Source organism: Malaclemys terrapin, chromosome 1 (genome assembly GCF_027887155.1).
Source record: "Malaclemys terrapin pileata isolate rMalTer1 chromosome 1, rMalTer1.hap1, whole genome shotgun sequence".
Taxonomy (NCBI): domain Eukaryota; kingdom Metazoa; phylum Chordata; order Testudines; family Emydidae; genus Malaclemys; species Malaclemys terrapin.
This window is the reverse complement of record NC_071505.1, coordinates 111,257,221-111,279,117: the sequence shown is the minus strand read 5'-3', so window position 1 is coordinate 111,279,117 and position 21,897 is coordinate 111,257,221. Positions and strand designations below refer to the sequence as shown.

General features: G+C 46.9%; 1 protein-coding gene across 1 annotated transcript in view; it reads right to left on the bottom strand.

Moving 5' to 3' along the window:
- Positions 1–21,897, bottom strand: part of CACNA1C (calcium voltage-gated channel subunit alpha1 C) — a 734,131-nt gene that overhangs the window by 257,906 nt on the left and 454,328 nt on the right. Inside the window, exons 4-5 of the mRNA XM_054035338.1 lie at positions 18,857–18,996; positions 9,924–10,063 (exon numbers count right to left, since the gene is read on the bottom strand). Of these exons, the coding sequence (XP_053891313.1) occupies positions 9,924–10,063; positions 18,857–18,996 (280 nt within the window). The remainder of the gene's footprint in view (positions 1–9,923; positions 10,064–18,856; positions 18,997–21,897) is intronic.

Below are 21,897 nucleotides of genomic sequence, written 5' to 3'. Positions count from 1 at the left end.
AGAAGTGGGCTGTAGTGCCACAAGTACTCCTGTTCTTTTAGCACTATATCTGATCATCAGTTGGTGGAACAGCTGCCTGTGAACATAAATTAGAGCAGCCCTGAGGCTTCTCTAATTTATAATAGGCGCTGCATTGGCTTCTGGCCAGCCTCAGGATTACGGGGTGCAGAAAAGTGGTGTAATACTACATTTACTCTCCCTTCCATCAACTGCACCAATCCCAGTTCAGGTGAACCTCAGGGTTAAGCCCCGAATATAGTACCAGTACCTAACTCATTGCTCCAAAAGACCTTTTGCATATGTCAGGTATGAAAGGAGCTGTAGAAACTCAAATTCCCTTCAGATAAGCAATGTAGGAGGAGACTTACCTGTAAACCAGACAAAAGAATAGAGCATTTGCTTATGTGGGGAAAAAAATAACTGGTCTTCTCTTAGAGGGCCAACCTGAGTTTCATGGTCCTCAGCTAGCCACTACTCTTGTTTTCCTAAGGGCTGCTCTAACTTATGCTGGCATTGGCTGGGGATCGATGGAACACTAGGATCTCTGGCTATGCTTCTCCAAGGATCTGGCACTATTAGACAAATTCCTTAAAGAAAAGAAAATTATTCCCATTCTAGATATAGGATCACAGAAGTTATATCTGGAAAAGACATATTAGGTTGTAAACATGGGACAACATTTGAAAGCCCTCTTCTCTTTGTTCCCTCAAAAATCTTGCCATACTTAGGAAGCAAGTGCAATATACCTAATAGAGCATTCCACTCAAGCAGAATCAGATACAGGAAAAAATGCAGTGCTGTAACCCCCTAAGATGCTTGCTGGTATGTCAACCCAGCGTAAAGTACACAGCTGGGATTCATTTCTCTGCCCTGGTGTTTCTCAAAGGCATAAATTACTTTCCCCTTACACTGCAAATGCTGTCTCTACCCTTAATCTTTATTAGAAGGCTCTGAGACTTTATAATCCCTCATATTTGTTGCAGTGTGTGAGGAATGTGCTGTCATATGTAAAGAGTGCTGCAGACTGTCGAGCCAGCAGGACTAACATGACCACCCCTCACTGGTTTGAACAGTTTGGATGTAATAGCATATGGCAGATAAGGGACAGGATATCCATGTGACATAGCACAAGGGAATTTCAAAGAAAGGAGTCAGGAGAAAAGTTTCGCAAGGAATACGGGGAGTGAGCATTGAAAGAGTAAGAAGACAATTGTAGGAAGTTGTGGGAAAGTGTTATAGCTAAGAGGAGAGCATCATAGGGAGTAATGGGAGATTACGGTAGTGACATGGGCCAACATTTTCATAAGGGAGTATCTAAAATTTGACACCTATATTCATGTGTAAGCACCTCATCGAAAGTAGCCTGATTTTCAGAGGGGATGTGCACCCACTGACTTCAGTGGGAGCAGCAGAGTGCTCATCTTTGAAAATCAGGCTGCTTTTCATTAGATACCTAAATATGGATGTGCGTGCCTAACTTTAGGCCTTCATGTTTGTGTAAGCAGAGTCAGGATGAGCTCTACCCTGACATCTGGTGGTGAATTATGGCGAGTGTGGAAAAGAACTCCAGGGGCTGATCTTGTTTGCATAGGCACACCCACTCGCCTGGCATGAAACAACAGCAACTCAAAGTGGTTACTTTGGCTGGTGTGGGATCCCCAGTTTCTTTGTTATTGGGGCAGGAAGAATAAAGTTTTGTTACCCTGATTCTGTGAATCAAGGGCAGTGAACCTGTTGTATGACAGAAGGACTGAGTGAGTCCATCACCATTACCTAAGTAGCACTTGCTTGACAAGGGGCATGGGTTACAAAACCCAGTGAAGGGAGAGAGGATGGGGACAGGTATTTGTACCTGATGGTATGGCCCCCTCCCCGAGGGGTTGAAACACCAATTGCACTACCTCCTCTCTCCACTGTTGAATGTCAGAGCTAACTTTGATTCCATTAGAAGTCTAATTACAGACTGCTGAGCTGAATTCACTGTGGGCCAATGGTGCACTAGCACTGGGGCTCCCCTACTATGAGCTGAAATCACAAAAGAGCTGAGATCACTGAGGCTGTGTTAACTAGTGGGGGAGCCTGAAGCTATATTGCTAAGCGACTGGCAAAGCAGCTAGCAGAGTGGAGCCTCACGGGGACGGTTGGAGCGGAGCTGAGCGACTCACAGGTCGGTGAGCAGGGAGGAGCGGCTGGAGAAGCAGTGAGCAGAGCAGAGCCTTGTAGGAGCGGCCCAAGGGACGGCTAAAGTGGAGCAGAGCTGAGTGGCTCACAGGTCGGTGAGCAGAGCGGAGCAGCTGCCAGAGCAGTTCGTGGACGGCGGGAGCGGCTCATGGGACAGCTGGTGGAGTGGAGCGGCTCGTGGAGAAGGCTGTGGCGGAACCCCACGGAGAGGCAGCCGGTCGGCCTTGGATCACGTAAGGTGCCCCTTAACACCCTGCGTGCCCCCCCCCCCCGCTTGAACTCTGGGGCTGCACTGACCAGGGACAGAGACTTTGGGAGGTTGTTGGACTTTGGGGACTTTGGTGATCCTTGGGTTGCTGGACCCAAGAGACTTTGGGGGGTTGTTGGACTTTGGGGACTTTGGCGATCCTTGGGTTGCTGGTTTCAAGAACCAAAAGGGAAAGGACACAGCCCAATTTGCTGGGGTGAGTTTTTGCTCATGAAGCCTGTTTGTGGTGTTTTTCCAATTTAACGCTGATGTCGTTTACCTCATGTTATTAAACATTTTCTGTTACACTCAGACTCTGTGCTTGCGAGAGGGGAAGTATTGCCTCTTAGAGGCGCCCAGGGGGTGGTATATAATTGTCCCAGGTCACTGGGTGGGGGCTCGAGCCGGTTTTGCACTGTGTTATTGAAACGGAACCCCTAGATACAGAACCCGGCCCTTGTTGCTGCCAACTTAGATGGGCAGAAGGGTTACATTTGAAAATGGTGGCCATAGATAATTTACATTAAAAAGATATTTGGTGAGTTGACTAGACTGACAACCTAGCAGAAACACACGCTACTGTGAGGAGGTTCTGATTTTGATTCCTGAGCTCATACACTACGGGTTTAGGTCGACTTTAGCAGCGTTAAACCGAATTAAGCCTGGACACGTCCACACAACGAAGCCCTTTCTTTCGATTTAAAGGGTCCTTTAAACCGGTTTCTTTACACCACCTCCGAGGGGATTAGCGATAAAACCGGCCTTTGCGGGTCGGAATTGGGGTAGTGTGGACGGAATTCAACGTTATTGGCCTCCGGGAGCTATCCCACAGTGCTTCATTGTGACCGCTCTGGACAGCACTCTCAACTCAGATGCACTGACCAGGTAGACAGGAAAAGACCCGCGAAGGTTTGAATTTCATTTCCTGTTTGCCCAGCGTGGAGAGCACAGGTGACCACGCAGAGCTCATCAGCACAGGTAACCGTGATGGAGTCCTCCCAGGATCGCAAAAGAGCTCCAGCATGGACCAAACGGGAGGTACGAGATCTGCTCGCCATATGGGGAGATGAAGCAGTGATAGCTGAACTCCGTAGCAGTAAAAGAAATGGAAAAGTATTAGAAAAGATCTCCAAGGCCATGAGAGACACACAGCAGTGCCGCGTGAAAATTAAGGAGCTACGGCAAGCTTACCACAAAGCCAGAGAAGCAAACGGAAGGTCCGGGGGCAGAGCCGCAAACTTGCCGCTACTACGCGGAGCTGCATGCGATCCTAGGAGGTGCAGCCACCACTACCCCAACCGTGTGCTATGACTCTCTCACTGGAGAAACACACAGGGAAGACGGTTCGGGGAACGAGGAAGATGACAATGGAGGTACTGTAGGTAGCTCACAGCAGCAAGGAAGCAGAGAAACCGGTTTCCCCAACAGCCAGGATATGTTTGTGACCCTGGACCTGGAACCAGTAACCCCCGAACTCACCCAAGACCCTCAGGGCACACAGGAGACCTCTGGTGAGTGTAACTTTGTAAATATTTGTAAACATTACAAAAAAAAAGCAAGCGTGTTTAATGATTACTTTGCCCTGGCAATCGCGGCCAGTACATCTACTGGAAAAGTCTGTTAACGTGTATGGGGATGAAGCGGAAATCCTCCAGGGACATCTCCAGAAAGCTCTCCTGGTTGAAATGGGGTGATTTTATTAAGGGGACATTCAGAGGCGCCCGTTCCTGCTCTTCTGACCAGAAATGTTCCCCGCTGTTAACCACGCGGTGGGGGGAGGGGTGAAGTGATCATCCCAGAGAATCGTGTGTGTGTGTGGGGGGGTGGTGGTGGTTTACTTGTGTTTGTGCCGCATGTTAACCGGGAAACCGCAGCCCCCTCCTTTTACATTGAAACCCCATTTTAAATGGACAACCCAATTCATCCTTGATATGGGAAATGCGCTGCTGTTTGCAACATTTCCCGCATGTTAAGAAGGTTAAAAAAGCCAAAACACTGTGGCCTACGATGGCTGCCTGCAAGCCGAAATATGCGACCTTGTAATGAAAGAGTGTACCCATTGTTCTCTAAAATGTGTCTTTTTTAACCACCTCTCTCTTCTCCTCCACCAGCTGCAAATGTTTCTCCTTTGCAGAGGCTCGTGAACATTAGAAAGAGAAAACGTAGGACAAGGGACAATATGTTCACGGAGCTGCAGATGTCCGCCCACGCTGATAGAGCACAGCAGAATGCGTGGAGGCAGTCAATGTCGGAGATGAGAAAAGCCCAATATGAACGAGAGGAGAGGTGGCGGGCTGAATCGCGGGATGAACAGAGCAAGTGGCGGGCTGAAGACGATAGGTGGCGTCAGCTTGCAGACAGACGGCAAGAGGCAATGCTCCGTCTGCTGGAGCATCAAACTGATATGCTCGAGCGTATGGTTGAGTTGCAGGAAAGGCAGCAGGAGCAGAGACCGCCGCTACAGCCCCTGTGTAACCAACAGCCCTCCTCCCCAAGTTCCATAGCCTCCTCACCAAGACGCCCAAGAACACGGTGGGGGGGCCTCCGTCCACCCAGTCACTCCACCCCAGATGATCGCCCAAGCATCAGAAGGCTGGCCTTCAATAAGAGTTAAAGTTTTAAAATGCAGTGTGTCCTTTTCCATCCCTCCTCCCCCACCCATCCCAGGCTACCTTGGCAATTATCCCCCTACCTCTGTAAGGAACTAATAAAGAATGCATGAATGTGAAAAAACAATGACTTTATTGCCTCTGCAAGCGGGAGGGGAGGGTGGGGTGGGGTGGTTGGTTTACAGGGAAGTAGAGTGAACCGGGTCGGGGGGGGGGTGTTGGAGGGTTCATCAAGGAGAAACAAACAGAAGTTTCACACAGTAGCCTGGCCAGTCACAAAACTCGTTTTCAAAGCTTCTCTGATGCGCACTGTGCCCTGCTGTGCTCCTCTAACCGCCCTGGTGTCTGGCTGCGCGTAATCAGCGGCCAGGCGAGTTGCCTCAACCTCCCACCCCGCCATAAAGGTCTCCCCCTTACTCTCACAGATATTGTGGAGCGCACAGCAAGCAGCAATAACAATGGGGATATTCTTTTCGCTGAGGTCTGAGTGAGTCAGTAAGCTGCGCCAGCGCGCTTTTAAACGTCCAAATACACATTCCACCACCATTCGGCACTTGCTCAGCCTGTAGTTGAACAGGTCCTGACTACTGTCCAGGCTGCCTGTGTACGTCTTCATGAGCCATGGCATTAAGGGGTAGGCTGGGTCCCCAAGGATCACGATAGGCATTTCAACATCCCCAACGGTTACTTTCTGGTCCGGGAAGAAAGTCCCTTCCTCCAGCTTTCGAAACAGAGCAGAGTTCCTGAAGACGCGAGCATCATGTACCTTTCCCGGCCATCCCACGTTGATGTTGGTGAAACGTCCCTTGTGATCCACCAGGGTTTGCAGCAGCATTGAAAAGTACCCCTTGCGGTTTACGTAGTCGGTGGCTTGGTGCTCCGGTGACAAGATAGGGATATGGGTTCCGTCTATGGCCCCGCCACAGTTTGGGAATCCCATTTCAGCAAAACCATCCACTATTGACTGCACGTTGCCCAGAGTCACTACCCTTGCTATCACCAGGTCTTTCATTGCCCTGGCAAATTGGATCACAGCAGCCCCCACCGTAGATTTGCCCACTCTAAATTGATTCCCGACTGACCGGTAGCTGTCTGGCGTTGCAAGCTTCCACAGGGCTATCGCCACTCGCTTCTCAACTGTGAGGGCTGCTCTCATCTTGGTATCTTGGCGTTTCAGGGCAGGGGAAAGCAAGTCACAAAGTTCCATGAAAGTGCCCTTACGCATGCAAAAGTTTCGCAGCCACTGGGAATCGTCCCATACCTGCAGCACGATGCGGTCCCACCAGTCTGTACTTGTTTCCCGGGCCCAGAATCGGCGTTCCACGGCATGAACCTGCCCCAGTGACACCATGATTTCCACATTGCTGGGGCCTGTGCCTTGTGAGAGGTCTATGTCCATGTCAATTTCCTCATTACTCTCATCGCCGCGCTGCAATCACCTCCTCGCCTGGTCCGGGTTTCGCCTTGGCATGTCCTGGCTCTGCATATACTCCAGGACAATGCGCGTGGTGTTCATAGTGCTCATAATTGCCGCGGTGATCTGAGCGGGCTCCATGATCCCAGTGCTAGCTATGGCGCCTGGTCAGAAAAAAGGCGCGAAAGTAGTATCTGATGGACCAGGAGAAGAAGGGAGGGCAAGAGGGAGGGAAGGCCGAGTGACGACATGGCGTACAGGTACAGGAACAGGGAGAAACACAAACAACTGTCACACAGAATGGTCCCCCCAAAGATTAAACTGGAAACCCTGGACTTAGCAGACCATTGATTTCACGGAGGAAGGGGAAGCAAATGAATACAGAACAAATCTATTTTTTACATCTTAAGGTGGCAGCCGACGGTGCAGCATGAGTGATAGCCTCTCCAGTACGATGATGACGGTTACCAATCATAAAATACCATCATCTGCAAAAAGGCAAGGGGCTGCTGCTGTGTAGCAATGCAGCCCCACGTCTGCCAGCCCCACGTCCGCCAGCCCCACGTCCGCCAGCACCCAGCATCGCCCTCGGCCTCTTCTGGGTGCTTAGCAGACAATGCTGGGCAATTGGCAGAAAATAGTATATTACGACTGGTAACCATCATCATCAAAACAGTAGCATGTCTGCCCAGGTGGCCATAATTGACAGCCATACCAGTATGACGACGATGGGTACCAGTCATAATATACCATCGCCTGCAAGGGGCTGGTGCAATGCAGCCCTACGGCTGCCAGCCCCACGACTATCACTCATGCTACACCGTCTACCGCCAAAAGGCAGTTAGCAGCTGCTGCTGTGTAGCAATGCAGTCCCACGTCTGCCGGCACCCAGAGGACATATGGTGACGGTGAGCTCAGCTGAGCTGAGCGGGCTCCATGTTGTCTGCACAGGTAACCCAGGTAACCCAGGTAAAAAGGCGCGAATCTATTGTCTGACGTTGCTGTGACGGGGGAGGGAGGGGCCTGACGACATGTACCCAGAACCGCCCGCGACACTGTTTTGCATCATCCGGGCATTGGGATCTCAACCCAGAATTCAAAGGGGCGGCGGAGACTGCGGGAACTGTGGGATAGCTGTGGGATAGCTACCCATAGTGCAATGCTCCGGAAGTCGACGCTAGCCTTGTACTGTGGACGCGGTCCACCGACTAGAGCACCTAGAGCATTTTATTGTGTGGACACACACAATCGGCTGTATACAACCGATTTCAATAAAACCGGCTTCTATAAATTCGAACTAATTTCGTAGTGTAGACATACCCCTAGGCTGTAACACCTCCAGAAAAAAGTACCACTGCCTGGAGAGGTTCATACATACTAGTTCAAACTGGAGTCTCCAGAGATTGACAAGACTGGACACCAAGCATGGACTACAACAGTAAATCTTAAAAGATGAAGGACCTCACACAATCCCTCCCAGGTCAAAACAACAATTCCCATTCCTACTGCTCCCATCCTCTGTCAGCCCCCCGCCACCTCTGCCAACCAGCCAGCCGATTTACCAATCTCCCTCTTGATCTGCTTGTTTAGGGTTGTAAGCTAAGTGAGCAGTCACATTTTGTATTAACTAAAGTTTCCGAGAGGTCTTCAAGGATAGCTGGATATAAAAAAAAACATTGCAGTAATCCTACCCAGAGGTGGCTAAGGCACTGATAACTGTTGTGAGGTGCACATCTGAGAGGAGAGGTCAGAACCTTCTTCACTGAGCATATATTAAAAAAAGCACTCTTGGCTACTGCTTCTATCTGGGTATTCAAGAGCTGTGGAGGAGCTAGCAGGACTACCAGATTGCCAACTTTATTAAGAAGAACTCTGTGGAGCTCAAAAGCTAAATTGGTCCAATAAAAGATACCATCTCCATCCACCTTGTCTCTCTAATATTCTGGGACCGACATGGCTACAACAACACTGCATACAACTTTATTAACAAAAGATGGGCCTGCCCCTGCAGTCCAGGGGGCAGATACCATCTCTCCCTTCTCCTGCAGCAGGCTCCCTCTTTGGTCCTTCATCTCCTCAGTGTACAGAAAGCTATTCAACCATCCTTCCCACCCTACAATGGCCACCACAGAGTCACATCTGGGTGCATGAGCAAGGACCTTCCGCAGTGTTGCCAACTCTTGCAATATTTATTGTTTTTCTTAAAGCCCTCCTAAAGCCAAGAATCTCAACTTTCATTTGAAAAGTAAGTTTCATAGTTGAGGAGAAAAGGCTGAAAATATGACCCAACTGTAACCTAAGGGCTCAGAAACCAAGTCAAATGAAAAGAGCCCAAGTTTTATTTATTTAATTGCATTATTATTTTTAAGACAATCTAGTAATATTTGGAGGGCCCAACTCATGATTTTTGAATGACTGAGGTTGGCAATACTGAAATAAGCCCTCAACCTAGAAGTTTCCCCAAATAAAAGTACAGAAAGCCCCCTCTCCACAACCATTCTAGTGCAAATGACTCAACCCCAAAAGTCCATTCCTTACATTATCCGCCCCCCATTTCTGCCAACTAGATCAATGACCCCTATGGAACTGGAGGGGGTCCTTCACCCTAACCCCCTACCCAAAAGACCAATCACTGGTTCATTCTCAAACAGAACTCTTGATTCAAAAGGTATAGCCTTGCCATAAAACAATGCTCAAATCCCATTTCCACAATGGGACAAGTCAGCTTTTGGTCAGTCAAAACTTCCCTGCCGGTATGACAGTAGAAACTGGATGATCAGAAACTGCCTGGAGGCTTCCTCAGAGTCGTCAAAATTATTTAAATTAATATGACTCTAACTGAAATCATGATTATTTATTGTCCTATGGACAGTTTGTTCTCAATTACTCTGAACACTCTTGATCAGAACGGCAGGTGGTGGACAGGTAGGAAGAATGGAGTTTTTATTGAACAGTCTCCCCATGAACAAGAGTGTTTATTCACCGTTCCATTAGGTCATCCATTTGCAAGACTAATATAGTGACGTCAAAGCCAGAATCCCAGTTATTTGATTCATTTGATTTATATTAGATTCATTATAGAGATTACAACTTCATTTACTTTTGTTTGAAATTGATCTGCAATTTCCACTATTTATAGAGGTTGTTTGATCATACACTGCAGACTTTATGTAACTGTGTAATAAATCTCTCTCATACACATACCCCCCTCCTGCCCACCTACCCTCTCAGGTTTGACTCTTCCATCTTTTAATTTAATGTCATATTGACCATGTAGCCACATTAATGTAAAACAGTATCTCTCTTCCCAGTCCCCAAAACATCTGCATCACATTACATCTTTCCACAGAAAAATAATTCCTGCCCCTGTGTTTAGCCCACGTCCATCCCACCTCCACACATACCCCTGCCCCCCGCTGCTCCCCGCTGCCCCCAAAAAACAAAAACAAAAGGGAAAATGATTGTTACTTACTAGGAACTCCAGATACCAGCCGTAAGGGGCGTAACACTCGGAAAGCCCGCAGTGCTTTAACATCAAATCCGGCACCTTTCCCTCCTATTGAATTCACCCCATCTGCTTTGGTTGCTTGTTCTAAAATTGCACTAAAAAGCCTGCAAAAAGGAAAGAGGAAACAAGCTGTAGGCAGACAGCAAGGCTCAGGCTAAACAGAAAATTAATTAACATCATAATATAATTGAAACTACCTCATATTGCATAAACCCACCAGATGTATCACATATCTGACTTGATAGTCATATGTAGTGGGGGAGAAAGAGACTCTTCCCCTATACAATATCCTGTAGTCTAGAAGAATGGGAACTGAGATGTAAGGCAGGAGACATACCGGTAAGTTCTAATTTCAGTCGTTCCTCTGACTGCTATTAATATTTCTGTGCCATTTGCAACCTTTATTAACTGACACTCTACTGTAGAAGGGCAATTATTCAACCATTTCAGGGCCAATGGAACTGGGGGTGGGGAGGGAGCTAGCTAGCATCTCTGCAATGGAAATAGTGTGTGGAGGTCTATGTTTCTGCCTCCCCACCAATATCTGGGAGTGGACTCTGCTGTATTCACACGGAGGAAGATATGAGAGCAGGATCTGGAGGAGAGGCTGTAGCAGCTGCCAAGGCCAAAAGATCAGGATGACTGATGAGGAGCAGGTAAGACTCCCCAGCCCAGCCAGGTCCCACCTTCCAGCCACTACAGGTCCCAGCAGAGACAGCCAGCCCCAGGGAAGGGCAGGAGAGTGTGCACCAGCCATTAGCGTGAGATGGGAGATTGGACAGGGCATCAGCACCTGGGTGGGAGGCAATGGCGCACAGGTTGCCAGCTGCCAAGGAGGTGAGGGGAATACACGGCACCAGGCACCAACCCCAGGAATGGCAATGGGAACTACTGGGACATACCTTCCTAGCCTGGAGCCAGCTGCCCCCTCGAGTCTCAGTAACTTCCCTTGCTCCCTTTCCTATCCATCTGGTCCCCCATTCATAGGGAGTTCAGTCCCCCGATCTATTTTACATCTAACTCAGGTTCCACAAGGTCACTGCAGGTGAAACTGGCAATAGAACTCAGGTCTCATTTATTGCCTTTGAGAAGAACCATGTCATATTATGTGCGTGTGTAATCCATGTTAACAAAGTGTGGCCCTTTGACCCCCCTAAGGTTAGATCATATGCAGAAGTTTATGAGGCAGATAAAGATAGGCTTTTAGATCCAGAGATTCCAGTTTCAAACCTTTGTGAGGACCAAACAGCAGCATTCATTACATTTGGCAATGCTGTTTCTATTCACATTCTATTTCCAGAGCTAGGAATAGAAGCCATGAATCCTAAAATCAAATATTCCAGGGCTATTTCAACAATAGTTGTGTACCGTGTGGCAAAGTATGCATCATGGCTCACTCTTATGGGCTGGTCCTAATAGAAGATAACAGCATATTTCCCTACTAGTTACAACTGTAGATGAAGTGGAAGAGGTCTGTGATCTGAAAATCTTGGGTTCAAACCCTAATGATGGCTTAAGGGGGGTAAAAGTGTAGATATAAGTTAGTGTAAAGACTGGAAAAATGCAACTGTTGACATGATGTCATGTTATATTACAAAACATTTTATTTAGAGGCGAATTTGAATTCTCATACTTGTTTTATTATGATATTTTTAGTGGTTTACTTGGGTTAATAGGAGCTGTCCCTTTAAAAACAGGGTGGGGCACTTAATTATAGAGTGTGTTTGAAGAAAGCAGAGCAGTGTGTGGGAAATGTTGTTTATGTGTGCAGAAAGTGGAAGACCCAGCCTGTGAAAGGTCAGAACTTGATTTAATACACTTATCTTTCAACAAAGTAAACTTCATTCTCGAGGTGCAACATTAGCATTTATTAGGAGAGTGAATTTCTGAGGGCATTACTAAGGAGCCACAAAGCCTTTCACCTTGAGGGCACCACTCTGAATCCAGTTCAACTCAGTAGAGATTAAAGAAGTTGTTCCCATCCAATGGTGCTGCTCTATCAGGTAAGTTTGGTGGGTGCCAGTTCCAGCTAAGATGCCACAAACTCATCATCATGCTTTGAACTAAACTGGCAGATTCAACAGAGAGGCCAAAAACTTCATGGGCCAGGGAGAATAAAATAGCCCTGTTGCCTCTAGAGAAAGTCCCCGCAGTTCAGGGTTGAGGTACGCTGGCAGGGCCATGTGTGGGAAGCTTGCCCCATAGATAAAAAGAAGAGTACATTCATTACAGCACTCAGGCTAGTACTGTATCTTTCACCAGCACTAATTTTCTTAAGCTGAAGTTGCTGGTTATATACACCTTAGTTGCAAATGTCCCAGCAGGAGCTACACAGAACTTGGCAGCTATGACGGGGGCGCTAGTTGACTCAATTCCAAGTCATAACTTAAAGTACTGCTGAAAAATTAACAACCATGTAGTGAGTGTGAGAGGAGGCAGGAGAGTAGAGGGGAGGATGTTGCAAATTAATGAACAGGACCAAGAAAACCTCTTGAAAAAACCTACAGTAGACACTGCAGGAGGTTGTGTGGTTGATTCAGTAGTTCCTGACATTCTCTTTCAGTAGATGAACCAGCTGAAACACTGCCACAGCATGATGTGAGAGAGCACTGTGCTGATGGAGGCATTTTCAATGAGATGTAAAAGCAAGGTTCTAACTCCTTGCAGTTATTGAAGATCCCCTAGCACCTCTCCAAAGGGTATGAGAATCAACCCTATTTCATCTCAGATAAGCACATTCTGCAACCTAACTTCCCGTTCCATTTCCAACTGGATGCAATATTTTCCACCTCCTATTTTAAACTGTTGTGTAGTGTTCTTGAGCATTGATAAATGATTTCTGAATCTCAGCCTAGAGGTCACTGCATCCAGTTTTGGTTCATTTCTTAAATATTAACTACAAAGCAAATAAAAGACTAATTGTTGACTTCTGCTTCTTCTTAATGATGTATGAAGACATCCTTGTTATTTTCTTTTTTTCCCAATATTTTTCCTGCTTCCTTTTTTAGGTCTGACACATAAAGTATTCTCTTTGCCAAGGCCCTTAGCCAGATCTTTGGAGGACCTCAATAGTGGCACGACAAGGCTGCTACCTGTACTGCAGCTCTTTATTCCCCTGTCTTTGTGGATGGGATGCTGATCCTTATAGTCTAAGAGAAGATCTTGTCAGGGGGCTCTTGCAAACAGAGGGAACTGAGGATCTGATATTTCCAATGCAAATAACAAGCAGAGAAACACCTTTGAGAGAGAGTCTTTATACAGCATAAAGAAAAAGTAAAGGCCAAAAGATTTTTTGTTTTTAGCTTTACAGTTCACCTTTAAATATGGCTATTTTTTAACTCCAGGAAGGGTTTGTAAAGGTGGAAGTGCTTGAGTCTGCCCTTTAGAAAATTCCCCACAGACCTAAGGAAAGGCTCATTTCTACACCCAAGTTTTTGAATCTGTTCAGAATTTCAGACCCCTTGCAAATACCTTCAGTTCACAATCTAAGTAAGGTTGTTCTCTAAATTAAGATATCTTTCTCTTGGTAGAAACTGAGGGTCCTCAGAACATACTGCTCTTAGGAAATGCATTACATGCTGTCTGGAAAGAAGAATATTCTTGTAACACAACACTTTCAATTCATTTTTGTCAGGGAAGGAAATTTCCTTCTAAGTCATGATGAATTCCAAGGACAACACTCGTATCAGAACACCCTTTATTTTCCAAAAGGAGAAAAATAAAATCAAAAGAACTAGGAAACAATTTAACTAATGATTAGCAGTTGTGGGATAGGCTTCATTAGGCAGGTTGAGTGTGTGATCTTTGTTCTTAACTAGCAATGTTCTTAAACACAGAGCTTTATGATTGATACCTATGCAAAGAGATTTTTCTTCAAAGCAATATTTAATGGCTCTGCCACAGAAAGGTCATAGGCTATTTGAGGATAAGCTAGATCAATCTTTAAAGGACTTAGCTGCTCAGAAAGCAGATCAACCATATTGCAAGACAGATAAGTTGTTACAAGCCTATAAGTCTAAAGTGCATCCCTTCTTCAGAAGGCATTCTCTTAAGTCTAGATATAGTCCTTGCTTTTAATGCTCTTCTCCTTTCCTGACATGGATTCATCTGACCATCCTAGAACTACACATTCAAAGTGAAGTCACAGATTTCTTTGGGCAGCAGATGATCTAACTTTTGAAGGCAGGGAGATAATTGATACAATAAAGTGTAGCAGATAATGGGTACTATAAAGAATTAATGTAGGCTGCTTTCTAGAATGCTCATTCCCTATCTCCTTGTCTACCTGAAAATAATGAACAATATCAGAATAGTTTCTCCTTATTAGACCTTCCAGCTGCATGCACTGGTGTGGTGGGAAAAAATGGGAGTTAAGATAGACTGAGGATCTAGACATTGTCCTTGGTTATGTTCCCTTTTGCCACAGCAACACCTGAATTATTCTTTGTATATAGGATTTTTCCATTTCCCATCCAGCCCTACTCTTTTTTCTATGGTGAGAACCATCAACATTTAAAGAAGAAGATTCCAATGGCAGAATGAGTGCAAGATGACAGCTGTGATGAAAAAGTCTTTAAAATTTAATGCTTTAGGTCAGTGGTTCTCAAACTATGGAGGCATGGGAGTGTGTCTAGGGAGGTGCGAGCTGTGGGCTTTTTTTGCGGGGGGGGGGGGGAAGGAAGAGCTCTGGCTGTCAGTTCTGGGTGTTTGGAGCTCATGCAGAAGAGCTGTGCACATCTGGGAGGCAGGGAAAAGGGGACAGCCAGAGCCCTACCACTCTGGGGCTGACAGCCGGAGCCCCGCCACCTGGGCTCGGGCTCTCCTCCTGCACCCTCCTTCTATTCCTCACCAGAGGCAGCCCGGACTCAGGCTCTCCTCCCACTCCCCTTCTGCTCCATTCCCCAATTCCCATCTGTCAGCCCCGGGATGCAGCAGCAACGCAGAAATAAGGGTGGCAGTGGGGCGCTAAATCTGCTGTGAAAAGTGATTTTGACAAATATCACTTTTTACATTGTCTCCCTTACTTCTGTGCTGCTGCTGCCTTCAGAGCGGGGCACCCAGCCAGCAGCCACTGCTCTTTGCTCTGCCTTCAGAGCTGGGTGGTGGTTTATATGCTGCGGCGGGGGGGGGGGGGGGGGGGGGGGAGAGGGGAGAAGACATAAACAACTACAGACACAAAGAAAGGGGTGGGCAACCAAATAAATTTGAGAACCACTGGTTTAGGTTACACTTTCTGAATATTACCAGGAAAGCACCATCCTCTTTTGCTATCCCATGAACCTCTATGACCTTCTCTGGCCTATGTTACATTACTACAACTATGTCCATATCAGTCAGCCCCAAGAGAACAGTTATCACAGGAAGGCAAGTTTTTCTTTATTCCTTGGAGAACAGTAACACCCAGAGGCCTCCAAATACAAAGCAAGAAACAGTTCCAGCCCACAAAGTCACAGGAGCATCCTTGAGCTGCATCCTTCTAAATTACCCAGGTCTTTAGTTTTAGCAAACTGGTATTAGTTAAGAGTTTAGGATAATACATTTAGGTTCACTACCTCTAAACTGGGTTTCTGAGCATCATATCCATCAATCTAGAAGCCCTACTGAGTATGGCTAAGATTAGCATCACATTTTTTTAGTTAGTGTCTCATTCTCTTCTGAAATCTCATTAATGAGATTGTGCTCAATGTTAAGGAAGCCTGGGCTGAGTTGGGAACACAGTAGGCAGCATATACAGCCACTGTCAGGTGAATGCTTCCTCTTGTTTCAGGCTGCCACTGGAACCATTTCCAGCAACACTGATGGACACCAGAGGAAGCCCTGGTTGATTCCCCTCAGATGCAAGAAAATGGTAGGTCAATAAGGGGTCTTTGCAGGAAGCAGAATAAAAAAGAAAATGAAGAAATTTGGAAAACTTCCTCCCCCCCCCAACAAAATCAATTCAAGTTTAAATATCGTGTAACTGCAACCTGGGTTTACACTGCAATTTTCAAACAAACAGTAGGGAGCAAGCGGGGGAGAACAGGGGCAAACAGCATTGCCTCTCAGAATTTGCTGATAAGTAGGGTCTGCTGGGAAAGGAAGCAGCACACCTCACTATGACATAGTCCTGTATGAGCCAGTCTAAATAGATAAATATCAGAGAAACCCATCCAGCCTTGAAGTGGAATCTGCCGCTCGCAATTGTTACTCTTTAACTGTGACCTAGGGGTCTTGGTCATGTTTATATATGTGTAATCTTTCCCCTGTTGCAGTTGCTGTCAGATTGTTTCCTCCAGCTACAGAGTAAGTGTTGCTGAACATGAGAGCAGACAGAATAGCACAGTGAAGAGCTGCTGCTTTTGTCACTGGCAAGGGAATTAATTTCAACCTGAATATCATCTTGCTGATTAACAGGCCTAATAGGAAAACTCAAGTTAAACTACATATAATGCTGATCTAACATTTCTGGAACCCTGTTCTTTTACATGACAATAGAAAGGGGGTAAAATATTTGTCCTCTTTTTAAAAGTCTCTATAAAGATCCACATCAAATGAAAATAATCAGATTCATAAGGCCCTTATTCATATTGAGCAGCAGTCCCTAGTCAGGTGACTGAATGCTACATGAGTATAGATTGCAGAATCAGACTTATCTTGGGAAACCAGTTAATCCCTGGGTGGATGTGACTAATTTCCTGTGGTATTTTTTTACTCCTTTGGGGGTGCGGAGGGGAGAGCACCAAAATAGCAGGGCGAAGAGTCTAGGGCTGTTTTGGGACTAAGAATAGGTTCCAACTTGTCCCACCTCCTTGATGGGAACTCCTCCCCGCACTTCCACCTATCATTCTGGAAGCAGCAGGGATCAAGTAGCGCAGCAGCAGCAGCAAAGATGAGTGGTTAGGAGTTTTATAGCTTTTGGTTCCTCCATACAAGTAAACAAGTGGCCAGACGATCAATGGATTTGGGCAGCAAGAATAAGCTGCTTTCGCTGCTAAAACTGCCCTTTTTTGGTACTCAGTGTGGGAATGGAGGCAAGGATTTCTATTGGAAAGGGAAGGACAGGGGAGGGCCTGGATGCTGGTGGGGCATGGAACTCACTCTGGAGATGAGGTTGGAGATAGGAAGGGAAGAGGCATTCAGGAGAAGAAGACCCAGCCTCATTGCCTTAAGGGTTAGTTCATCCCACGTTACACTTCCTTCATCTAACTACCATTCAAACAGCTTGTCATGTTGCTTTCCAAATTTCTAACTCAACTAACTCAACCCAATTTAATGTATCATTTCCCCTACATTAAACCCTTCACCTCATCCCATGATTTTTCTGCTCTCACTAGTGAGGTAGGGATACCTACTGTAGATTTGCCTACAAGTGTTGCAGAAATTGGTCCACTCTTGTACTTCTAATTCCTAGGGAAATTAGGAATTTAATTGCATGTGCAGGCCCATGATCTTCTCTGAGAAGAGGGTCAGGAAGCAGAAGCATGGCCACTCAGAAAAAGTATATAGACAGTTGAAAGCTGTCCCCTTTCCTAAAGATGATAACTCATCTCAGCTTCAGCAGCATTGCACAACTCACTGTGAGGTATCCAAAAAGGGAGAGCTTGCTTCCTGGCTACTTTTCTCTAGGGCTTCACAATTCCTCTGGCTTCTCAGAGGTCATGTTTTAGGAGGCTATAAGGGAATGATGAAGCTCAATTCCTAGCTCACACACTCTTTTTAGAGGCTCCCATGTCTCAGAGATATGCTGATACCATATGGAAAACTTTGAAAAACATTCTGTTAGAGAAAATGTGGGTCATACAACACATTCTCTGTATTTCTTTTGTTTTGGGCTTTTTAAATAATTGGTAGGGCCATTTTAATCAAAATAAGGTCCTCATTCCTGATAATGTTGCTCTCTGCCTGACCCTCACAGTGGTCAGGCCCAATAATGGACCAATGTGGAACATCTTTTAACATTTTATTTTCTGAAATATTTGTTGGACCTGAGCCCTGGGGTTCACCCATTGTTACAGGTAACAAGTTACAATTACATCCCATGAACTATTCTCCCCACATTCATGGAGCTGTCAAGAGTTAATTTATTTGATTGTCTTCTGTCAGGATTACATCAGGAGTCTGAGACCCAGCTGTACATTGCCCAATAATCTTGTGTTGTTTTCTGTTTTTTCCTCCACAAGTGTTAAAAAGTGGTTTGCTTTCCATGCCTTAGAAATGGGTAAAGTCCCAGAATGGGGTCTAAGGAGCTGGATGTACACAATACCAGAAAACCCATGCCAAGATTAAACACTGTGGGCCAGCTCCGCAGCTGGTATAAATCAGCGCTATTCCACTGAAGTCAACAGAGCAACACCAGTTGTACCAGCGGAGGATTTGACACTGAATTCAGTATATTCTCTGTATGTTTGACAGGTTTCAGAGTAGCAGCCGTGTTAGTCTGTATCCGCAAAAAGAACAGGAGTACTTGTGGCACCTTAGAGACTAACAAATTTATTAGAGCATAAGCTTTCATGGACTACAGCCCACTTCTTCGGATGCATATAGAGAGCATAAGCTTTCGTGGACTACAGCCCACTTCTTCGGATGCATATAGATCTTCTTCTATATGCATCCGAAGAAGTGGGCTGTAGTCCACGAAAGCTTATGCTCTAATAAATTTGTTAGTCTCTAAGGTGCCACAAGTACTCCTGTTCTTCTGTATGTTTGGTAAAGGAAGAGAGCCTGCAGGTGGGGTGAGTTGGGGGGATGGGTGGTGGAGATGAGAGAGCCAGGATATGCAGTACAGTCAGTCAAACAAGCATCCATAAGAAGCCTATGCACTCCTCCTCTGTAATGTACCCAGTTGGAATTCCTGATATCCCAACATGAACTCTTTGTGTTCCCATGTGTACAGTGTACTCAAAGACAATAGTACTCACCCTACTACCACAATTATAAAATCTAGTAAATTCCAGCCATTGCGGAGGTAAGCGTTGGGGTGAAAGAGAAGTCCATATGCTATTACTTTTAAAAATGCTTCCACTGTAAAAATTATGAGAAAGAGATATTCCACTCGTTCCTGGAGAGAAGACAAAAGAAAAAAGAAAGACAACAATTAGCTCAGTGCTGAAAAACAATGGGTAAGAATCTGTTTACCTTTTTTACATTTTATCTATGCAGCCTTCTAGTCACTGGCCCACCAGAGCCACTTGGGAATATCCAGTGTTAAACCCCATTACTTGCCAATGAGCTTTCCCTCTCCAAATTGTTATTTCTGTGGCTAGCTTGATGGGCTAGCAGCAGTGCAGTGTGGTTAGGATGCGAATTTCATGTTCCTTGACTTGTCAGGAACTGTAAACTCTGCAGAGACAGAATGCTCAGTGCCAGTGTCGGGAGGCATCACTCTCTAGCACACCTCTACCTCGATATAATGTGTCCTCGGGAGCCAAAAAATCTTACCACGTTATAGGTGAAACCACGTTATATTGAACTTGCTTTGATTCACCAGCGTGCACAGCCCCGCCCCCCCAAAGCGCTGCTTTACCGCATTATATCCCAATTCATGTTATATCGGGTCACGTTATATCGATGTAGCGGTGTATCTTGTTCTCGGGAGGATGTATTGAGAGGCACTGACAGGCTCCAGAGTGAGCTGTGCCCAACCCTCTTGGAGGGGGAAGGTGGCTGGATGAGGCTTTGTGGAAAGAAGAGGGAAGAAGAGTGGCCCTGCTGAGACACACACATCACCTAAAGAAAAACTGTCATTCTTTTCACTTGTCTTGTGAGATTGCTTCCTGCATTGTTGTAGAAAAAACTGGTGTAGGAATGTGATAAATGATTTACAGTTCATATGGATTCATTAGCACTCAGTGCATAGTCACCATCATTTTAGTGATTTCATCAGAATATTCACAGGTGCAACTTGTGAAATGCAATCCAGAGTTTGGTACACGCAAAGGAAGTCATCTGCAGTGACAATATAGTCTGATTCAGCAGGGAGATTTTAGGAGTCCGAATATGGGTTTAACCTCTCTCTTAATTTTGGATTTCCTATTCCCAGGATGGAGGCAGAGCCGTAGCACTGCTAAAGTGACAGTGACCCCAGTCCTCCTCACTCACTTCCTAGCCAAAGCACTGAGAGCAGCCTTAGAAGATAATTAGCACTCAGCTGTCCCAGGATCAGAGCAGTCATGTAGGTATCTACACTGAATCTGGGAGTGAGCCTGGGTCCACAGACATGCTAGCAAGGCTCATGCTAGCCTACTAAAGACAGCTGTGTGACAGTGCCTTGATGTTGCTGCTGAGGCTGGAGCTCAGATTCTGAAGCCCCATCCCTCATCCTAGATTTCAGAGCCTAAGCTACAGTATCTACACAGCTACTTTTGGCATGCTAGTGTGAGCCCTGCCAACACAGGTCTGTGGGCCCAGGCTGGGAGGCTCGTTCTCAGATGCTGTGTCGACATGCCCCTGGACTCAAAGGGAAACAATAGGTGTAGTCCTCAGAGCTACCAAGATTATATCTACCAAGTCTCCCTCATTGGAGAGAGTCTTATTTTGGATTCATTTTAACTGAAGCCTCTCTCTTTGGTAAGGAAAGATGTTGCTGCGTGTGCTTCAAAGAAGAATGTACAAGCCTCATCCTCACAATCATTTGGAAATCTCATTCATTTAAATGATTACAGCTGGGACACATTGCAAAGTAGGCCCCTAACCATCCCATGAGCTGCTTGGTTGAGATGAAAGTCTGAGATGCAACGTTCAGCCTTGCAAAATTCTCTAGAAAATTTACTAACACAGGTACAAAAACGACTCCTTCAATCCACCATTATGCTAATAAAAATATCAAATTATTTTTTACTTGCCTACCAAAAAAGTTAGTTACCCTGGAGAGAAGGCAAAGCTGCATGGCTGCAGTGGATGACAGAAGGTGACCAGGCCCTGGAGTAGGTTAAACTACATATTTTGTTAAAGAGAGTCACATTTGAAAATTCAGGGTGTCTCTAGAACACCCTTTCTCAAATGCGGCCACCAGGGGGTTTCCCTGCGGCCATGTCAGTTTCCTGGAGGGCGGGGGGAAGCATCAGCCCCTCCCCTTCGTCCCTGTTGCTCCTGCATGTGCCGTCTCTCTGGAGACACAGGTGGGGCACAAAACACTTAAGGAGCAAGGTGAGGAGGCGAGGATGGGGTGAGAAGGTGAGCGGCGAGGTGAGCATTGGGCGAGGGGGCCTGGCAGGGGAGTGAGGAGGCGAGCGGCAAGCCAGCAGCAGGGTGAGGAGGGCAGGCGGGGTGTATGTGTGGCTGCAAGCGGGGGAGTGAGGAGGTGTGTGTGAAGAGGCAAGCGGTGAGGTGAGCAGCAGGTGTGGGGGTGAGGAAGCGAGCGGCGAGGTGCGTGGGGGGGTGAGGAGGCAAGAGGCGAGTGGCAGGGGGGCCCTGGTGGAGGGGTAAGGAGGCGAGCGGCTAGCCAGCAGCAGGGTGAGGCGGGCGTGTGAGGGTCTGGCTGCGAGCGGGGGAGTGAGGAGGCGAGCGGGGGTGGGGTGAGGAGGCGAGAGGCGAGCGGTGAGGCTAGTGGCGGGGGAGTTGGGACCCTGGCGGAGGAGTAAGGAGGTGAGTGGCAAGCCAGCAGTTGGGTGACGAGGCGGGTAGTGGGGTCTGGCTGTGAGCGGAGGAGTGAGGAGGTGAGTGGTGAGCCACTAGCAAGTGAGAGTTCTCGCAGAGGGCAGGGAGGTGTCTGTGGCAGGGGAGTGAGGAAGCGAGCGGTGGGTGGGGGAGTGAGGAGGGACACAGGAGGTGGACCCCCACTTTGGGGAGGATAGCCCCTGACTCCACCCCTTCTGCCCACACTCCCCCCGGCAGCTGGAGCCCCGAGACCCCCTGTGCTGGGAGCCACAAGCCCCACACCCGGAGAAGCCCCAAGACTTGCCCCCCCGATCTGCCTGGAGGAGCTCCGGGCCGGCTGAAGCCCTGAGCCCCACCACCTGCC